The sequence below is a fragment of the Rhinatrema bivittatum genome, chromosome 10 (assembly GCF_901001135.1).
Source record: "Rhinatrema bivittatum chromosome 10, aRhiBiv1.1, whole genome shotgun sequence".
Lineage (NCBI taxonomy): Eukaryota > Metazoa > Chordata > Amphibia > Gymnophiona > Rhinatrematidae > Rhinatrema > Rhinatrema bivittatum.
The window spans coordinates 64,141,034-64,155,770 of record NC_042624.1 but is presented as its reverse complement, the minus strand read 5'-3'; the positions used below and the strand labels follow the sequence as shown (position 1 = coordinate 64,155,770).

At 43.3% G+C, this 14,737-nt stretch overlaps 1 protein-coding gene across 1 annotated transcript; it reads left to right on the top strand.

Moving 5' to 3' along the window:
• Positions 1 to 234: 234 nt before the first annotated feature.
• Positions 235 to 3,843, top strand: RGS16 (regulator of G protein signaling 16). Its single transcript, XM_029618693.1, has 5 exons — positions 235 to 373; positions 1,358 to 1,459; positions 1,998 to 2,059; positions 2,905 to 3,071; positions 3,485 to 3,843. The coding sequence occupies exons 1-5, from the start codon at positions 330 to 332 to the stop codon at positions 3,683 to 3,685; spliced, it is 576 nt and encodes a 191-aa protein (XP_029474553.1). The 5' UTR covers positions 235 to 329; the 3' UTR covers positions 3,686 to 3,843.
• The last annotated feature ends 10,894 nt before the right edge of the window (positions 3,844 to 14,737 follow it).

The following is a 14,737-nucleotide window of genomic DNA, read 5'->3' as shown; positions in this document are numbered from 1 at the left end:
TTCCTCCTCTCTCCCCCCCCCCCCCCCCCCTGCCCTCGTCTCTCTCTCTCTCCTTTGTTAGGAAAGTAGGGAAAATCAGCGCCGATCCAGTCGCCCCCGGCTGCCCGCAGGGTGCTGCAGAGGCAGGGAGTCATCCACATGCCGGAGCTTCACGCCGCGCTTTGATTGGCTGCGATTTTCCCCAGTGACCCCCGCCCCCCGCCTCCTCTGCAACGCGATATAAGGCAGGGCTTGCAGGCTCGGCCACCAGTCTGCAGTGCAGGGCTATTAACCGAAGGGCTTCTACTGCTGCTGTGGTCGGCCAGCTGCTGGATACCCGTGTTATCAAGATGTGCAAATGTTTGACTGGATTACCCAGCGCCTGTTTGGAAAGGTAAGACGTGGCTGCTGTGATTTAGAGATCTGAACCCTGGAAAACTATTTTGTTTGGGAATACACCTCTGTGAATTATCTGTAAAATGTCAGGTGTCTTAAAGGAGCCTGAGGAATCAATTTGCGACTATACGGTAGGGAAGGGAAAAGGAGGTAGAGAAAGGAGCATCATCTGGCTGCTGTGTAATCTTCAAGACAGAGAGAAAACTCTCTCCAGGGTCTCGCTTTGGAATAGGAACTACTAGTGGCTGATAGGGACTTGCAATTCAAAATCAGGCTTCAAGGCGGCTATAAGCGCTTGATTTAAAATGATTTAAATCGATGATGCTTTGTGAAAAGGTCAGAGCTCTGGCCTGATTCCAAAATACAAACGGGATGGTAGCCGCTTCTGTTTCTCAGCACAGCTTGGTATAACACTGCAGATGCTACTTCATCTAGATATTATGTTGGTATGAGAATGCCTCGGGCTTTTGTGTGTTTGAAGCATTGATGCTGCTGATGAAAGACCACGGCCAGATCTTCTGTGTTGAACCTACTATTATGAAGATGCTTAGTGGATAGCAAATAGCTAATAGGTCAATTTTTTAAAGGAGTTAGGTTCCTTTTAAAATGTTCTTGGACTGAGTTCCTAAATTTAGGAGCCTAATTTCACTAGTATCTTAAATGCAGCCTTTAAAAAGTGGGTGGCTAAGGGGATGTGAAGTTATTTGAGGGGGAAGGTTTAGAGCTTAGCACTGATTTTTAGCACCAGGCAACATAATTTAGGTCCCTAAATCTAGGCAAATGAAATACAGTCCTAATTTTAGGATCCTTAATTTATGTGAATTTTCAGCTGAAAACTTAGCTGCCTAAATGCAGGAGCTCCGCTTTTCATGAAGATTGGCCTCTAAGCTATTAGTTTCATCCACGGTGCTTGTGAATCTTGCTTTCATAGTACTCCTTTTCCCCTGTGTGGGACTTAACAGAGTTTTCCTCAAATTTTCAGAGCTAAAGAATTTCGAACTCGCCTGGGATTCCTACTGCAAAAACCCGATCTGAAGCACGAACTTGGAAACCGCTGCAAGGCAGGAAGGAAAAGCAAATGCGGGTAAGTTAACAACTACACCTATTGGTTCACCTCAGCTCGACCCAACATTGGCTGCTGCTGCACATTTTTTTTTTAAAACATTCAAAGGATAACAAGGATAGAATTGTAATTAGTTTAGTTTATAAGGAAGAAATGAAGAGGAAAAGCACGGGGGAAAACATATTAGACCGTGCCTAACACTTAACAAAACAGGGATCTAGGGTAGGTAAAGTCTGTTAACCTAAAAGCCAAAAGGTTTCAGTGCAAGGAAGATGCAAGTGATATCTCAGTCAAATAATTACAAAAAGTCCCAAAATTAAATAGATAAATATAGAGATGGATGGCTACAGAGAGAGATCAGCTAGATCATTTGATATTGGACATTCAGTGCTACAACCTTCAATTAATCTTCATTGGTTTTAGCCTGACATTTCCAGAGTGTTTAGGAAGATCCATAGGTCCACCTCTGGCAGCCCCCTATTACCTGTATTCTGATATCTCAGCTTTGGTGCATCTTCTTCAGAGGGTGTGAAATGCAATGTCCTTTCTTTGTCTGCAGACATTCCTTGGATGACGTACTAGGATGGAGGGAGTCCTTTGATCAACTCCTGAACAGTAAGGGTAAGTATATTTTAATCTATATTCCATTGCCACTGGATCTCAAGCTGTCTAAAATGAATAGGCATGAGAAGTTTGCATGCTTTGACGGCCCAGTATGTACAAATTTACCTTGTGCACATTCATTGTGCATATCCTGTGAACCTGACTAAGCTGTGGGGGTCTCCCAGGGCAGGTCTCGAAAGCTGTGATCTAGAAGAAAGTTTGTGGTTTGGGCATTCTGGGGACAATGTTCAAAGGCTTGCGTGCATCTTATATGGGTGAAAATGGTTAACCCACCAAAGTCTGCCATATCTGGGTAACTGGATTTTTAGCCACCTGCAAATGCAGACATCCTTTTGCCTTCCTAATAAGGAGACTTCTGGGTTGGGTTGGGTGCCGAGGGGGGGGGGGGGCAGGCATCTGAAAACTATGCATGTACCTTTTAGTCTTCATGAGTATGCGTGCAGTGAACATGCTGCTAATCTGCATATTTTACAACATTCGGGGGCATGAGTGTAATTTTAGCTACATCTAAAAGCCCATTATCAAAACCCCATGCACATGGATGTCTTACATCTGAAATGTTTTGTGCAGGCTTAGAAGTAAGTGTGTACTTTATGCTCTTCATAATCACCAGAAAGCTCCTTCATTATTTCTCTGCTTATAAGACACTTATTACTCACCTTACCCCCAACTGTATGCAGAATCCTATAGAATTTCTAATGCAAGCTGAGAGAATTAGGTGGATATGCACAGAAAACATGGGTAGGAGATGAGAAATGTGGTGGATAGGATAGGAATGCTGCTTACCTACAGTAGGAATGTATCTCCCTCTTTTCTTCAATATCTCCTTTTTTCTTTTGCAGATGGCTTGGCTGCATTCCAGGCCTTCTTAAAGACAGAGTTTAGTGAGGAGAATATCGAATTCTGGATGGCCTGCGAAGAGTACAAGGCCACCCACTCTACCACCAAACTGCTTGCTAAAGCTGACAGGATCTTCCAGGAGTTCATCCAAACTGAAGCTCCCAAAGAGGTGAGTGCAGCATCTGCATTTATCAGCAATGAGTTACTAATTATACTATGTCTTCAGTCCCCTCCTCCACCCTTCCATGGTCATGTAAATAAATCAATAAACGGGTCAGCGAACAGAGGGCCCAAATTGGTTATCTAAAATCTGGGTTGGACACTCCTTTCCCCAAGTGAGTGGCATTTGGACAAGTTGGGTCTTTGCTAGCAATTTCAGGGGTGCATTTGCTCAAATGTCAGTGTAGCCCATAGACCATTACATATATGTCAGCTCTTTAAAAATGTAGTCATTTCAAGTCCTTTCCTGTAAAAAAAAAAAACCCAAACAAACCATAGTTTATTTTGATAGAAATGACCATCTGAGAAGAGGCAAGCAGAGTAGAAGATGCATGTACTAATAAAGTGTGTCCTATCTTACAGGTGAATATTGATCATGAAACCAAGGAAATTACCCGGCAGCACCTGCCATATGGTGCACCTTCCTGTTTTGATCTTGCCCAGGCAAAAGCACGCACCTTGATGGAGAAGGACTCCTACCCTAGGTTCCTAAAATCAAGTCTATACAGAGATTTACTGGAACGGGTGTCTCGTCACAGCTCTGCCAAGCACTCCCACACATGAATGCATTCACTTCAGGAGAGCATTGCAAGAGCAGAGGAAGAGTGAGATATGCCAAGCAAATGCTTATAAAAACTAATTAAAAAAAAAAAAGATTCAAACTTTATATAAACTAAATTCACAAACTAAGCACCACTTTCTGTAGGCTTAGGAGTGAAATTCTGCTTGGGCTCCAGGACTCAGAAAGGAAGGAAGTGGGTAGACACTACCCTTGAGGACATCCCAACTACTTCCATGCATGCCATGAAACACAGGGAAGAACTCATCCCCTGGAGCGGAGAAGAGCTGCAACTAAAGCAGAAAGCTTTCAGCAGCTGGATGAGAAGGCTATCAGTATTTCTAACTGTAACTGTTCCAGTAACAGCAGCCTGTCGAAATAGGCATGGGGCGAGAGGTGACATGAAGAAGAGCGCAGAAATCCGACTTAGACAATACAGAGCCAGAGGATGGTACGACAACACAAATATGTATTTAAAAAAAAAAATGTACATGTCTCTCTGTGGGTGAGTCAAGGCTGGTGCTACCTCTCTGCACCCTGTTTTCTCACCTTTTTAGTTGGTCTGTGTCTGGAAAATAAATAAAAAGACTGATTGGTCTCATATGCACTGGTTCTAACTATACCAGTATGACTTTTGCATTGAAACATAATCGCCAATTCTTGCACTAAGTTGTCAACACTTTAAAAGTAAATACTGTAGAATGCAAAATGGGAATGTAATAATACATTTAGCACATTTGGCTGTGCTGCCTGCATCCAATCGTAACATATTACTTCAAAATATATTTATTGTCTCCTCTAATGCAGCTTTGTAACAGCACTTGTTGGGCAGACTGAATGGACCATTTAGCCTTTTTCTGCCATCATTACTTTGCTATTACTAAGAAAAGCAGAATGGTGTAATATACTTAAAATGCAATTACAATAATTTTGTATTCTACAGTATGCTAACGAAAAGGGTCAGTTTATGTAGCTCGACGAGCACTTAAGTTATAGTGCTTAATTTATGACCACCCATTGAAGCTAGTTGGACAAGCTAGTGCTATGGGATATACCAGTTGCTGCTAGTGCCGCACTATATTTTTTTAAATATTTATTAATATATTATATTGTTTGTGTTTGTTATATTTAACTTGATACTAAGGGAAGGCAGAGTGCAGACATTTTTAAGTTCTGTAAAACTGTTGAATATTTTGAAAAATTACTGTGTGTCATGAACTTATGAGATTGGAAAATATTTCCAGAAAATCTGTTGTTACAGATAACTGCTGTATATGATATGCCAATTGGACCATGAACAAAATGACAATCGACCCATTCTGCCTGTGATTCAATGTCCCATCTCTTGTTACATGTAAGGTAGATTTCCTGGCTCCCAGTGCCTGGCACCAATGTCAGAGTGCAGGGGCCACGGTGCAAGGAAGCATAGGTTACACAGGCCTCTAAGCCTTTGTCAACATTAGCTACAGAGGAACATCAAACTCAGTAACACTCAAAACACCAAAATATTCTGCTTAGCTAAAACTCAAACCCATATACGTTAGTTCTAGTCTAGTGGCTTCTCCAGTTGGCAGAGCAAGTTCCCTTTCCCTAACTTAGCATTAGTATAGTAAGAGTTTGGACATTTGGTGCCTGCTTTACCCTTAACTACTGACCAAGAGAAGTTATTTATTGACAGAGGACAGATGGGGACCAGCGATGTTGCTCTGGACTTCATTTTTTTCCCCCTGTTCTCTCATTTTTGTTCTTCTGATCAGGAGATTAGAGAGTCTCTTAAAGAACTGACAATAGGAGTCTATGGCTCTCCAAGAGATTCTGGGGTTGAGAGGTATCCTGAATGGGGCGAACGGGGATGCATGTGAAGGGGGGAGGGGGGTGGGGTTGTAATATTTATTTGTTGGCAACTGGAATCTGTTCCTTTCAAAGTAAAGGGGCATTAAGTTTATTAGAAAATAAATTGTATTTATTTTCATCTGCCTAACAAGATGTTAATTTGTTTGAAAAGTAAATAAATTAAAAATCTAAAAAAGCATTGTGTTAGGATCCTGTGTGCTTGTTTATTCTCTCTTTTTAAACTATGACTGTGTTGCCCCTTGGTTCTCTGTCTTTTTCATCATCATTGCATCACTGAAGCCCCCTCACTATGGCAAACAATGAAATATGATGCCACATGCAGATAACTCATACCTATATTTTCCACAATATACAACTGGTGGCTGTTTCCACGTGCGAGTAAAAGTGTATTAGTGCCCTTGGCATATTCAGAAGTCACAAAATGATGTACAGCATTTTGCCCTTGATCATTATTTCACAACTGAAGTGACCTTCTAAAAGGAGTGGGCACTGATGACTCTTACTGGAAAAAGTGTAGAACCGTTACCGGATTTACCATTCCTGTTGCATGTTTGTAGCAGGCTGCCCGTAAGCCCCAATGTCGTAGTCAAAACTTACCATAAATTTTAGGACCTATCAGATGTTAGTGCCAACACGCAAGTTCCCCAGGCCTTAACACACACTGTGTCAGCATTAATGCAGCTGTGTTAAATTAACCTCCATTCCTACACTGATGAGATGCAAATGTGTGCTCCCTGACTCAAGGCACTCAGGCCGGCGCTAGATTTTTTGCTGCCCTGTGTGAACAATTACTGGCTGGCACCCTGCCCTGGTTTGTTTTTTTTAACACTTAATTTTTATTGTTAGCCAATAACACACAGTGCAAACAAATATAACAAGCAAGAGAAAACATTACATTTTTAACTATTTATTTATTGAAACTTATATCCTGCCAATTCCAAACTATCAGCTCTCTATAGGAAACCAGATTTAAAGAAACAATCATCCTACATCCTAAGAGAGTGCAGGGGCTTATTTGGGAATACTAGGGGTCAAATTGCCACCTATACTCCTGGTATTTTTTCCTGAACAGGGAGAGTCCGTCTTTCTAGGCCTTCCAGCAAAAAAACAAAAAGCAAAACACTGCATAGAAAACTTCTCAAAACAAAAAATCTTTTCACTGGTTAACTCGGTGTAGCCACATTTTCTTGGCTCTGATAGCATCCCTACAGAACGAAAAGTCAAAAAATCTAAAAGCCACATCCTATAGACTCTCACAGGGCTATTCTTCTGGGTGCTGTCCCTTATGTGCTCTTCTTGTCACTTCACACACAGATCCACAGCTTTCCTCTTTCTCACACATACAGATGCACATTCTCTCTCTGAATCCGACACACACACAGATTTTGTTTCTCATTCAAACACAGTTGCAGTCTCACTCACACACGAGAAGTGTAGTAAACTTCTTCTGCTTAACATGGGCATATTAACAGCAAGCAGGCAACCACACCTCCGCAGATATCGCCTATAAAAGTGTGCACAGGTACGTTGCATGCCTTTACTTTGCTCTGGAGCGTTTAATGGTTGCATAGATGTGGGAGGCTTCCAGTCACACAGTATGAGGAGCAGAAATCCGGAGACATGGCCCATGGAGGAAGACGAGGGGCTTGCCGCCTGGAGGCTGCATGAGGACTTGCAGGCAGCTGCATTTTCATACTCACACGACGCTACTGAACCTTACTCAGGAGGCAGTGGAAAGGCGGCAGCAGCTGAGCTCAACGGCTATCATGGCCTTTTAGGAAGACCTCCAAAATAGCTAAGGACCTTCTTTTTCAGGTTTCATTTTATTTTGCCTGGGAATTTATAAGTGAATTATTTGTTTCCCTAGTAATTTTCTCCCATTTTTATTCATTATAATAAACACTGAGAAATTTCCAGGAAAAATGAAACAAAAACTGAAAAAGAAGTTCCCTAAAAATAGCTAGTGGGGTGGGTGGACCTATAGAGGGCCTATTTGCTAATGTGCGTTGGCCAGTGAGAAGGTGTGATTTACTAAAAGGAGGTAAAGCTCTTAGTAAATCCTGCATCACTGTGGCCAGTAACGAAAGTACATTACCGACAGCGCTGACAGATTGTGTAGCCGGATCCTCCAGTCCGCCACTAAATATCCCTAGATCCACTTCCTTTGCCTAAACAAATCTTGAGCTATCCATCCCCTCTCGCCCTCCTCCCACTGAGGAGAGCCTGAACTGGTTACTCAGGCCCTTTATAACCAGCCATTTTGTGGTTTAAGGTGTGACTAGTTTCTTTTTAGAGCAGTCACTAGAGAAGCAAGATGTAGGATTTTTTCCTCCTGCCTCATCAGGTTTCTCCCCTTTTTTCTGTAGGGAATTAGCTTCTGTGCACAACCTGCCAGAGGATCCCTAAGTATTCAACCTGCCAGAGGATCCCTAAGTATTTTGCCAGATTTCAGATTGGGACATAAGGGCTCTCAAGCCAGAGTACTGAAGATCCATGAGCACCACTCTACTTCCTAGGTGGGCAAGACCATTGACAGATCTTTTTCAGTGAGAGTTTTGATGGCTGAAATGTATCCTGTTTTCAAGAAGAGGTTTTGAAGAGGTTTTAAGCCATTTCTCTTCACTGAGAGACGTGGTCGGCGCGTCATCAGGGGGCATGTCGGGGGGCGTGATGCGGTTGGCGTGTCATCCGGGGGCGGTGCCGCGGGCGTGGTTTTGGCCCGGGGGCGTTCCAGGGGCGTGGCTGCGGCCTCCGGACCAGCCCCCGGACCGGAACATGGCACGCGGCAAAGTTACGCCTGCTCATGCGACAAAGGTAGGGGGGGGGGGTTTAGATAGGGCCGGGGGAGGGGGGGTGGGTTAGGTAGGGGAAGGGAGGGGAAGGTGGGGGGAGGCGGAGGGAACGGGCAGCGCGCGCAGGGCTTGGCGTGCGCAAGTTGCACAAATGTGCACCCCCTTGCGCGTGCTGACCCCAGATTTTATAAGATACGCGCGTATCTTATAAAATCCGGCATACTTTTGTTTGCGCCTGGTGCGCGAACAAAAGTACGCGCACGCACTATGTTTTAAAATGTACCCCAGTGAGCATAGTTAGCAAACAGACCCATAAGTCAGACAAATCAACATTTCAAAGCCAACTTACAGTTCTATGCAATTTTAACAAAATAATATTAGAAAATACATTTTCAAACCAGCAAACAGAAAAATGTAATAATTTATCCCTTAGCTTAAAACACAGATTCAGTAAGCCAGTGAGTCAAGCACCTAACTTTACCTGAATACTCAGCAGGCGTTATGTGCAGAACTCTGCCAGTGGATATTTCCAGATAAAGCTGTGCGCAAAACTATCTTAGTAACGTTCAGATTGCTATTTTTCTGCCTAGGTTTACTCACATTACTGAGGATGGAATTGGGGAGGGGCTTGCACTGATGCACTCATATCTGAATTTTCAAAAGCATGCACATATTTTATTCTCAGAAAAAGTCCCCGCACTTATGCATGCATTTTCACTTTGAAAACTGGAGCACAGGTAAAACGTACCCACAGGCTTCCTACCAGTGCAAGCAGTTACCCCCATAATTAGTTTGCTACATACTGCGTTAACGTGGCAATCAATGCACACATTAAAATCGTCATGTTAACATGTATGTTAGATACTCATTTTAATGTGATTTAGTATATAGATCCTTTAGTTTGCTTAAGCTTATCTAGGTCTTTGTTAAATGGCACTGTTTGCTTAATTTGCTTAAGCTTGTCTTGATTTTTGAGATTTCTTGCTACAAGAGTTTACCGCTCTGTCACAGTCCTGTTTGCACTTTGGAAGCTGTTGGCTAATTTTCTATCATTAGAGTCTGTTGCTGGGCAGATATGTTTGCAGTTCATCTGTAGGTTCTTGCTGATAACGCAGAGCAGATTATCCAAACCCTTTTGCTTGTAGCAAAGGGTTCAGATTCTTAAAGGGAGCCAGTCCTCTGACTATAGCCAGCAGAAGCATTTTTAAATTGTTTCCTTCTTTATACTCAGAGCCCCCAGTTTCCTATGGCAATTTTTTCAACATTCTGCAGCAAGAGTCTGCAAAAACTGTGGCAGATTTTTGAAAATTCTGCAGGAATTATGTGGCAAATTTGCATAATTTTGCATAATAATTCACACCGCCGACTATGCAAAGTAAATTTTTTTTATTGACAACTTTAATTTGTTTGAAACAATATTTAAACTAGATACCAATAAAAAGTATACCAAGCACAAAAATCAACAATTTATCAAGTTAAGACAAATAGGTTACACACTTCTAAGTGTGAAATGTCACTTTTGAATTGAAATAGTGCAACCATCCATTTTATATTTTCTTGAGAAAGTCTTTGTCATCTTTCTGAGTATATGAACTTATGTAAGCTAAAAATGTCCGCATCAGCAGTTTGTCACGCTGTTAATTGCATAGAAAAATAAGTGAATTTTCAAAGGCATTACACATGTAAATGTAACATACCATTGTAGCAATTTTCAAAAACTATTTACCCTCGTTAAATGCAATTCAGTAGCATATAGGGCTAGATTTTAAAAGCCCTGTGCGCATAAATCCAGCACTTTTGCATAGGCCGCCGGAGCGCGCAAAGCCCCGGGGCTTCGTAAAAGGGGCGGGAGGGGGTGTGTCTGGGGGGGCGTGGTGACAGTTCGGGGGCGGGCCGGGAGGGCGGTCCTGAGTCTCCCGGCACTGCAGCCTGTGCCGGGGGATGCCAAGGCGGCGTGCGCAAGTAACGCCTGCTTCAAGCAGGTGTAACTTGCACAACAAAGGTGGGGGGGGGATTTAGGTAGGGCTGGGGGTGGGGTAGATAGGGGAAGGGAGGGGAAGGTGGGGGGACATGGAACGGAGGCAGGCTGCGCGGCTCGGCGCGCGCAGGCTGCCGATTTTGCGCAGCCTTGTGCGCGCCGAACCCAGATTTTATAAGATACGCGCGTATCTTATAAAATCCGGCGTACATTTGTTTGCGCCGGTTGCGCGTACTTATTTAAGATCTACCTCATACTGTAGCAATTTACAAAAGTCAATTAGTGTGAATAAAGTGCATTTACACATGTAAAACCCAGTTTTAAACATATAAATTCTTTTGACAATCAGGCCCTATATGCGCACATAGGGGCAGATTTTAAAACCTACGCGCGTGGCCTACATTTGAGAGCGTGATTTTATAACATGCGTGCATAGCAGCGCGCATGTTATAAAATCAGGGGTCGGTGCGCGCCGAGCCCTTGGGGAGACCAGCTGGCTTTCCCCATTCCCTCCCCCCACATGTCCCGCCCTTCCCAGCCCTAAAGAAACCCCCCCGTACCTTTGATGTAGAAATTACGCCTGTAGGCGTAACTTGCACGCGCCGGCCAACTGCCGACACGCGATCCCCCGACCCAGCAGCCCTGCAGAGGCTCTGGCCATGCCCCTGCCCCTGCCCAATTTTTCAAGCCCCGGGACTTACATGCATCCCAGGGCTTTATGTGCACCACCGGGCCTTTTGAAAATAGGCCCAGCATGCGTAACCCCCCTACGCACGTAAATCCACCTGGATTTACGCTCGTCTTTTAAAATCTGCCCTATATTGGACTCATTTAACAGATATATAAAAGAGGTTGAATTAGCACAAATCTGAAACTTGTGAGCAGTAGTAACAGTCGTTAAAACATCTATGAACTGAAATGAATGCCTTCTCTGCCAGCTGTGAGACACCAGCAGTTGCAGACTTCCAAAACCACATCCAGGTCTTTGTAAATGGTGTATAAAGATGAAACTCTATAGAGACATCACTCCACCCTGGAATTATATCAAAATCATCTTTGGTTTGATTTAAGAGATAATTTGAGGATCAAACTTTCTGACTGCTTCTTCTGAACATTCCAACCTCGCCCCTCTCCTCTTCTTTTCAGGAGAAGGGAGGGGGGACAACAGAAGGAGAGGGACTGGATTAGGGAGCAGAGTGCCTCTTCTTTCATCTGCTCCAGCCTCAGCCTCACCCTCTTCCTCACCCTCTTCCTGTTCTCCTGGGGAGATCTGCTCCCCAGAGGGGAAGAATTAGCAATCTGATGTAGATATGCTCCTCCAGAGGGGAGGAGTTGGCAATCTGTTATAATTCTGCTGCTCGGAGTTAGCAATCTGTTATCGAGCTCCTCCAGTAGGGGGAGGAGTTGGCAGTCTGTTATGGATCTTCTCCTGGAGAGGGAGGAGTTAACAATCTGTTATCAATCCCTGCTACTAAGAGTGGCAATCTACTATAAGTCCGCCAGAGGGTTAGCAATCTGTTATGGATCACCCCGCCAAGGGGAAGAGCTAACAATTGTAATACTCTGTAGGCGGAGTTAATGATCTGTGGTGGATTGGCTTCCCACAGAGTGGCAGTTGTATAATACCGCTCTAGTAGTGTAAGGGATGACACTGAGGTGAATTGTGAATCCCTGGGCCGATGGCAGATGACAGCGCCCTCAGGAGGATATCCTGAGAGGGACCACCGGCTAGGCTGGAGTATGGAGACAAACACAGATAGTTCTTTATTAGACAGGAAGTAAAACCACCAGAGGTGGCAGTAGTGAGCTGATGTGCCCGGCAGGGCTGAAGTCCCTCAGATACTGGAATTGCGGTCTCTGGGTTGCAGAGCTGTAGAGAGAGACTATAAGTAGTGAGTAGACAGGGTATGCTGGATACATAACCAGTAGAAGATGATACACTCACAATTGTAGATATCTGTAATGGCTTCTATGCAACAGAGTCTTCAATATATTCAGGAACAGGAGCCGTAGGCGAGTGCTGGTTCCCCTATGCAGTCTGAAATGAGAACTCACAATATCTGTGTACGAGATGGCTTGTAGAATAGAAGAGAGTCTTTGGAGGGTTTTAGGAACATAGACCCTCGTGGAGCGAGTACCGCTTCCTATCTGTAATAGAACTCACGGTGTTCACGTTTGCGATCGCTTCCAGATAGTAAGGAGTCTTCAGAGCATTCAGGGTCGTAGGCCCTCGTGGAGCGAGTACCGGATCCCGTCTTAGCAATCTGCAATCAAGAAGAGAGAGAGAGCGGGGCCCCCGAGGAGCAGGTACCCCTGGGTAAGGTGGTGGAGGTAGAGCAGCAGAGAAAGAATTCCCCTTGCTAACTCGATTCGAAGTAGCAAGCAAAGACCTTTTAAAGTGGAAGTGGATGATGTCACTACGGGGGGACGCCCTGAGATTTGCGCCCTTGCCTGTACAGACTCTGGAGCGCGCACCCTTACGTCATCAGGAACATGGCGGATCCGCAGCGTCAGGCCAGCCCGGGGATTCCAGGAAGTACAGCAAGGAGAAGCCGTGGCAGCATCTATCCGTCAGACCCGAAGGCAGTTGCCACAAAGGTAGAGAGGGTGGAGCGAGGGCGAGAACAGGCACGAACGCAACACCCTGCAGGCTGTTTTCCAGTGGAGGGGCTGGAACAGGAGCAGAGAGATAGCTGAGCTTGAGGACAGGCGGTCTGTAGCTTTCTTACTTAAGTACATAAGATTTGCCACACTGGGTCAGAGCAAAAGTTCATCAAGTCCAGTATTCTGTTTTCCAACAGTGGCCAATCCAGTACCTGGTAGGATCCCAAGGTACTGGATTGGCTGCTTATCCCAGAAATAAGAAGTAGATTTCTGCAACTCCACCTTAATAATGGTTTATGGAGTTTTCCTTCAGGAACTTGTCCAAACCTTTTTTAAAAGAAGCTACACTAACAGCTTTCGTGAAAAACATCCTCTGGCAACGAATTCCAGAGCTTAATTATGTGTTGATTTAAAAAAAAAAAAATTTCTCTTATTGGTTTTAAATGTATCACCTAGTAATGTTATTGTGTGTCCCCTGATCTATGTACTGTTTGAAAGAGTAAACAACCAATTTGCATTTTCCTGTTTCACTCCACTCATTATTTTACAGACCTCTATTATCTCTCCCGTAGTTGTCGCTTCTCCAAGCTGAAGCGTCCTATCCTCTTTAGCCTTTCTTCACAGGGGAATTGTTCCATCCCTTTATCATTTTGGTCACTCTTTTCTGTACCTTTTCTAATTCTGCTGTATCTTTTTTTTTGAGATGCAGTGACCAGAACTACACACAATGGAATGATACAGAGGCATTCTGATATTCTCTGTTTTATTCTCCATTCCTTTCCTAATAATTCCCAGCATTCTATTTCCTTTCTTGGCTGCTACTGCATACTGAGCAGAAGGTTTGAATGTATTATATTTGAATGTATAGGTTTGAATGTGGAATATTTGAATATTTGAATGTATTTGTATATTTGTATATTTGTATATTTGTATATTTGAATGTATTTTTATATTTGTATATTTGAATGTATAGGTTTGAATGTGGAATTCCATCCCACCAGAACTGAGACAGGAACCTTGCCTCCCCACTTTCAGAAAAAGACTTAAAACCTGGCTATTCTTGAAAGCCTTTCCTGATACCAACTGAACCCACTCTCAACTCAAGCAACTAAGAACTCCCGTCAGGGTAATCAACAACCTTTGACAACTCAATAATGTTCTTTCTTTTTTAATTTGGCAGGTTTTATTTACCTTGGTCATTCTTTTGTTATCTCATTGTTAATCTCTCTTTTGCCTCCTCTACATTCCAAGTTGCATTTTATCCCTGTTTTATTGTAACTGCTACCTTATTCTTCTATCACATGTTAATGTTTTTAAGTTATTAAGTATTTATTCTGTTGTCACACCTTGTTATTTGTAAACCGGCATGATGCGACTCCCATCGCGAATGCCGGTATATAAGAAATTTAAATAAATAAATAAATTATCAAACAATGACGCCTAGAACCTTTTTCTCAATGGTGACTCCTAATATGGAACCTTGCATTATGTAGCTATATTTTTAGTTACTCTTCCCTAAGTGCATCACTTTGCAATTGTCCACATTAAATCTCATTTGCCATTTGCATGCCCAGTCTCACAGTTTTGCAAGGTCCTCTTGCAATTTCTCACAATCCTCTTGTGATTTAACAACTTTGAATAATTTTGTGTCATAGGTAAATTTGATCACCTCACTCATTTCCATTTCCAGGTTGTTTATAAATATATTAAAAAGCAGTGGTCCTAGAACAGATCTCTGGTGCACTCCACTATTTACCTTTCTCCATCGGGAAAATTTAGCATTCAATCCTATTCTCTGCTTTCTATCTTTTAACTATTTCATTATCCAT

Bases quoted from the DNA above. Each gene is read 5' to 3' on its own strand.
- RGS16 (XM_029618693.1), top strand. From the start codon at position 330: ATGTGCAAATGTTTGACTGGATTACCCAGCGCCTGTTTGGAAAG. The intron at 1,460-1,997 runs GTAAGTTAACAA...CTTTGTCTGCAG, and splicing joins GGAAGGAAAAGCAAATGCGG to ACATTCCTTGGATGACGTAC. The intron at 3,072-3,484 runs GTGAGTGCAGCA...CCTATCTTACAG, and splicing joins AAACTGAAGCTCCCAAAGAG to GTGAATATTGATCATGAAAC.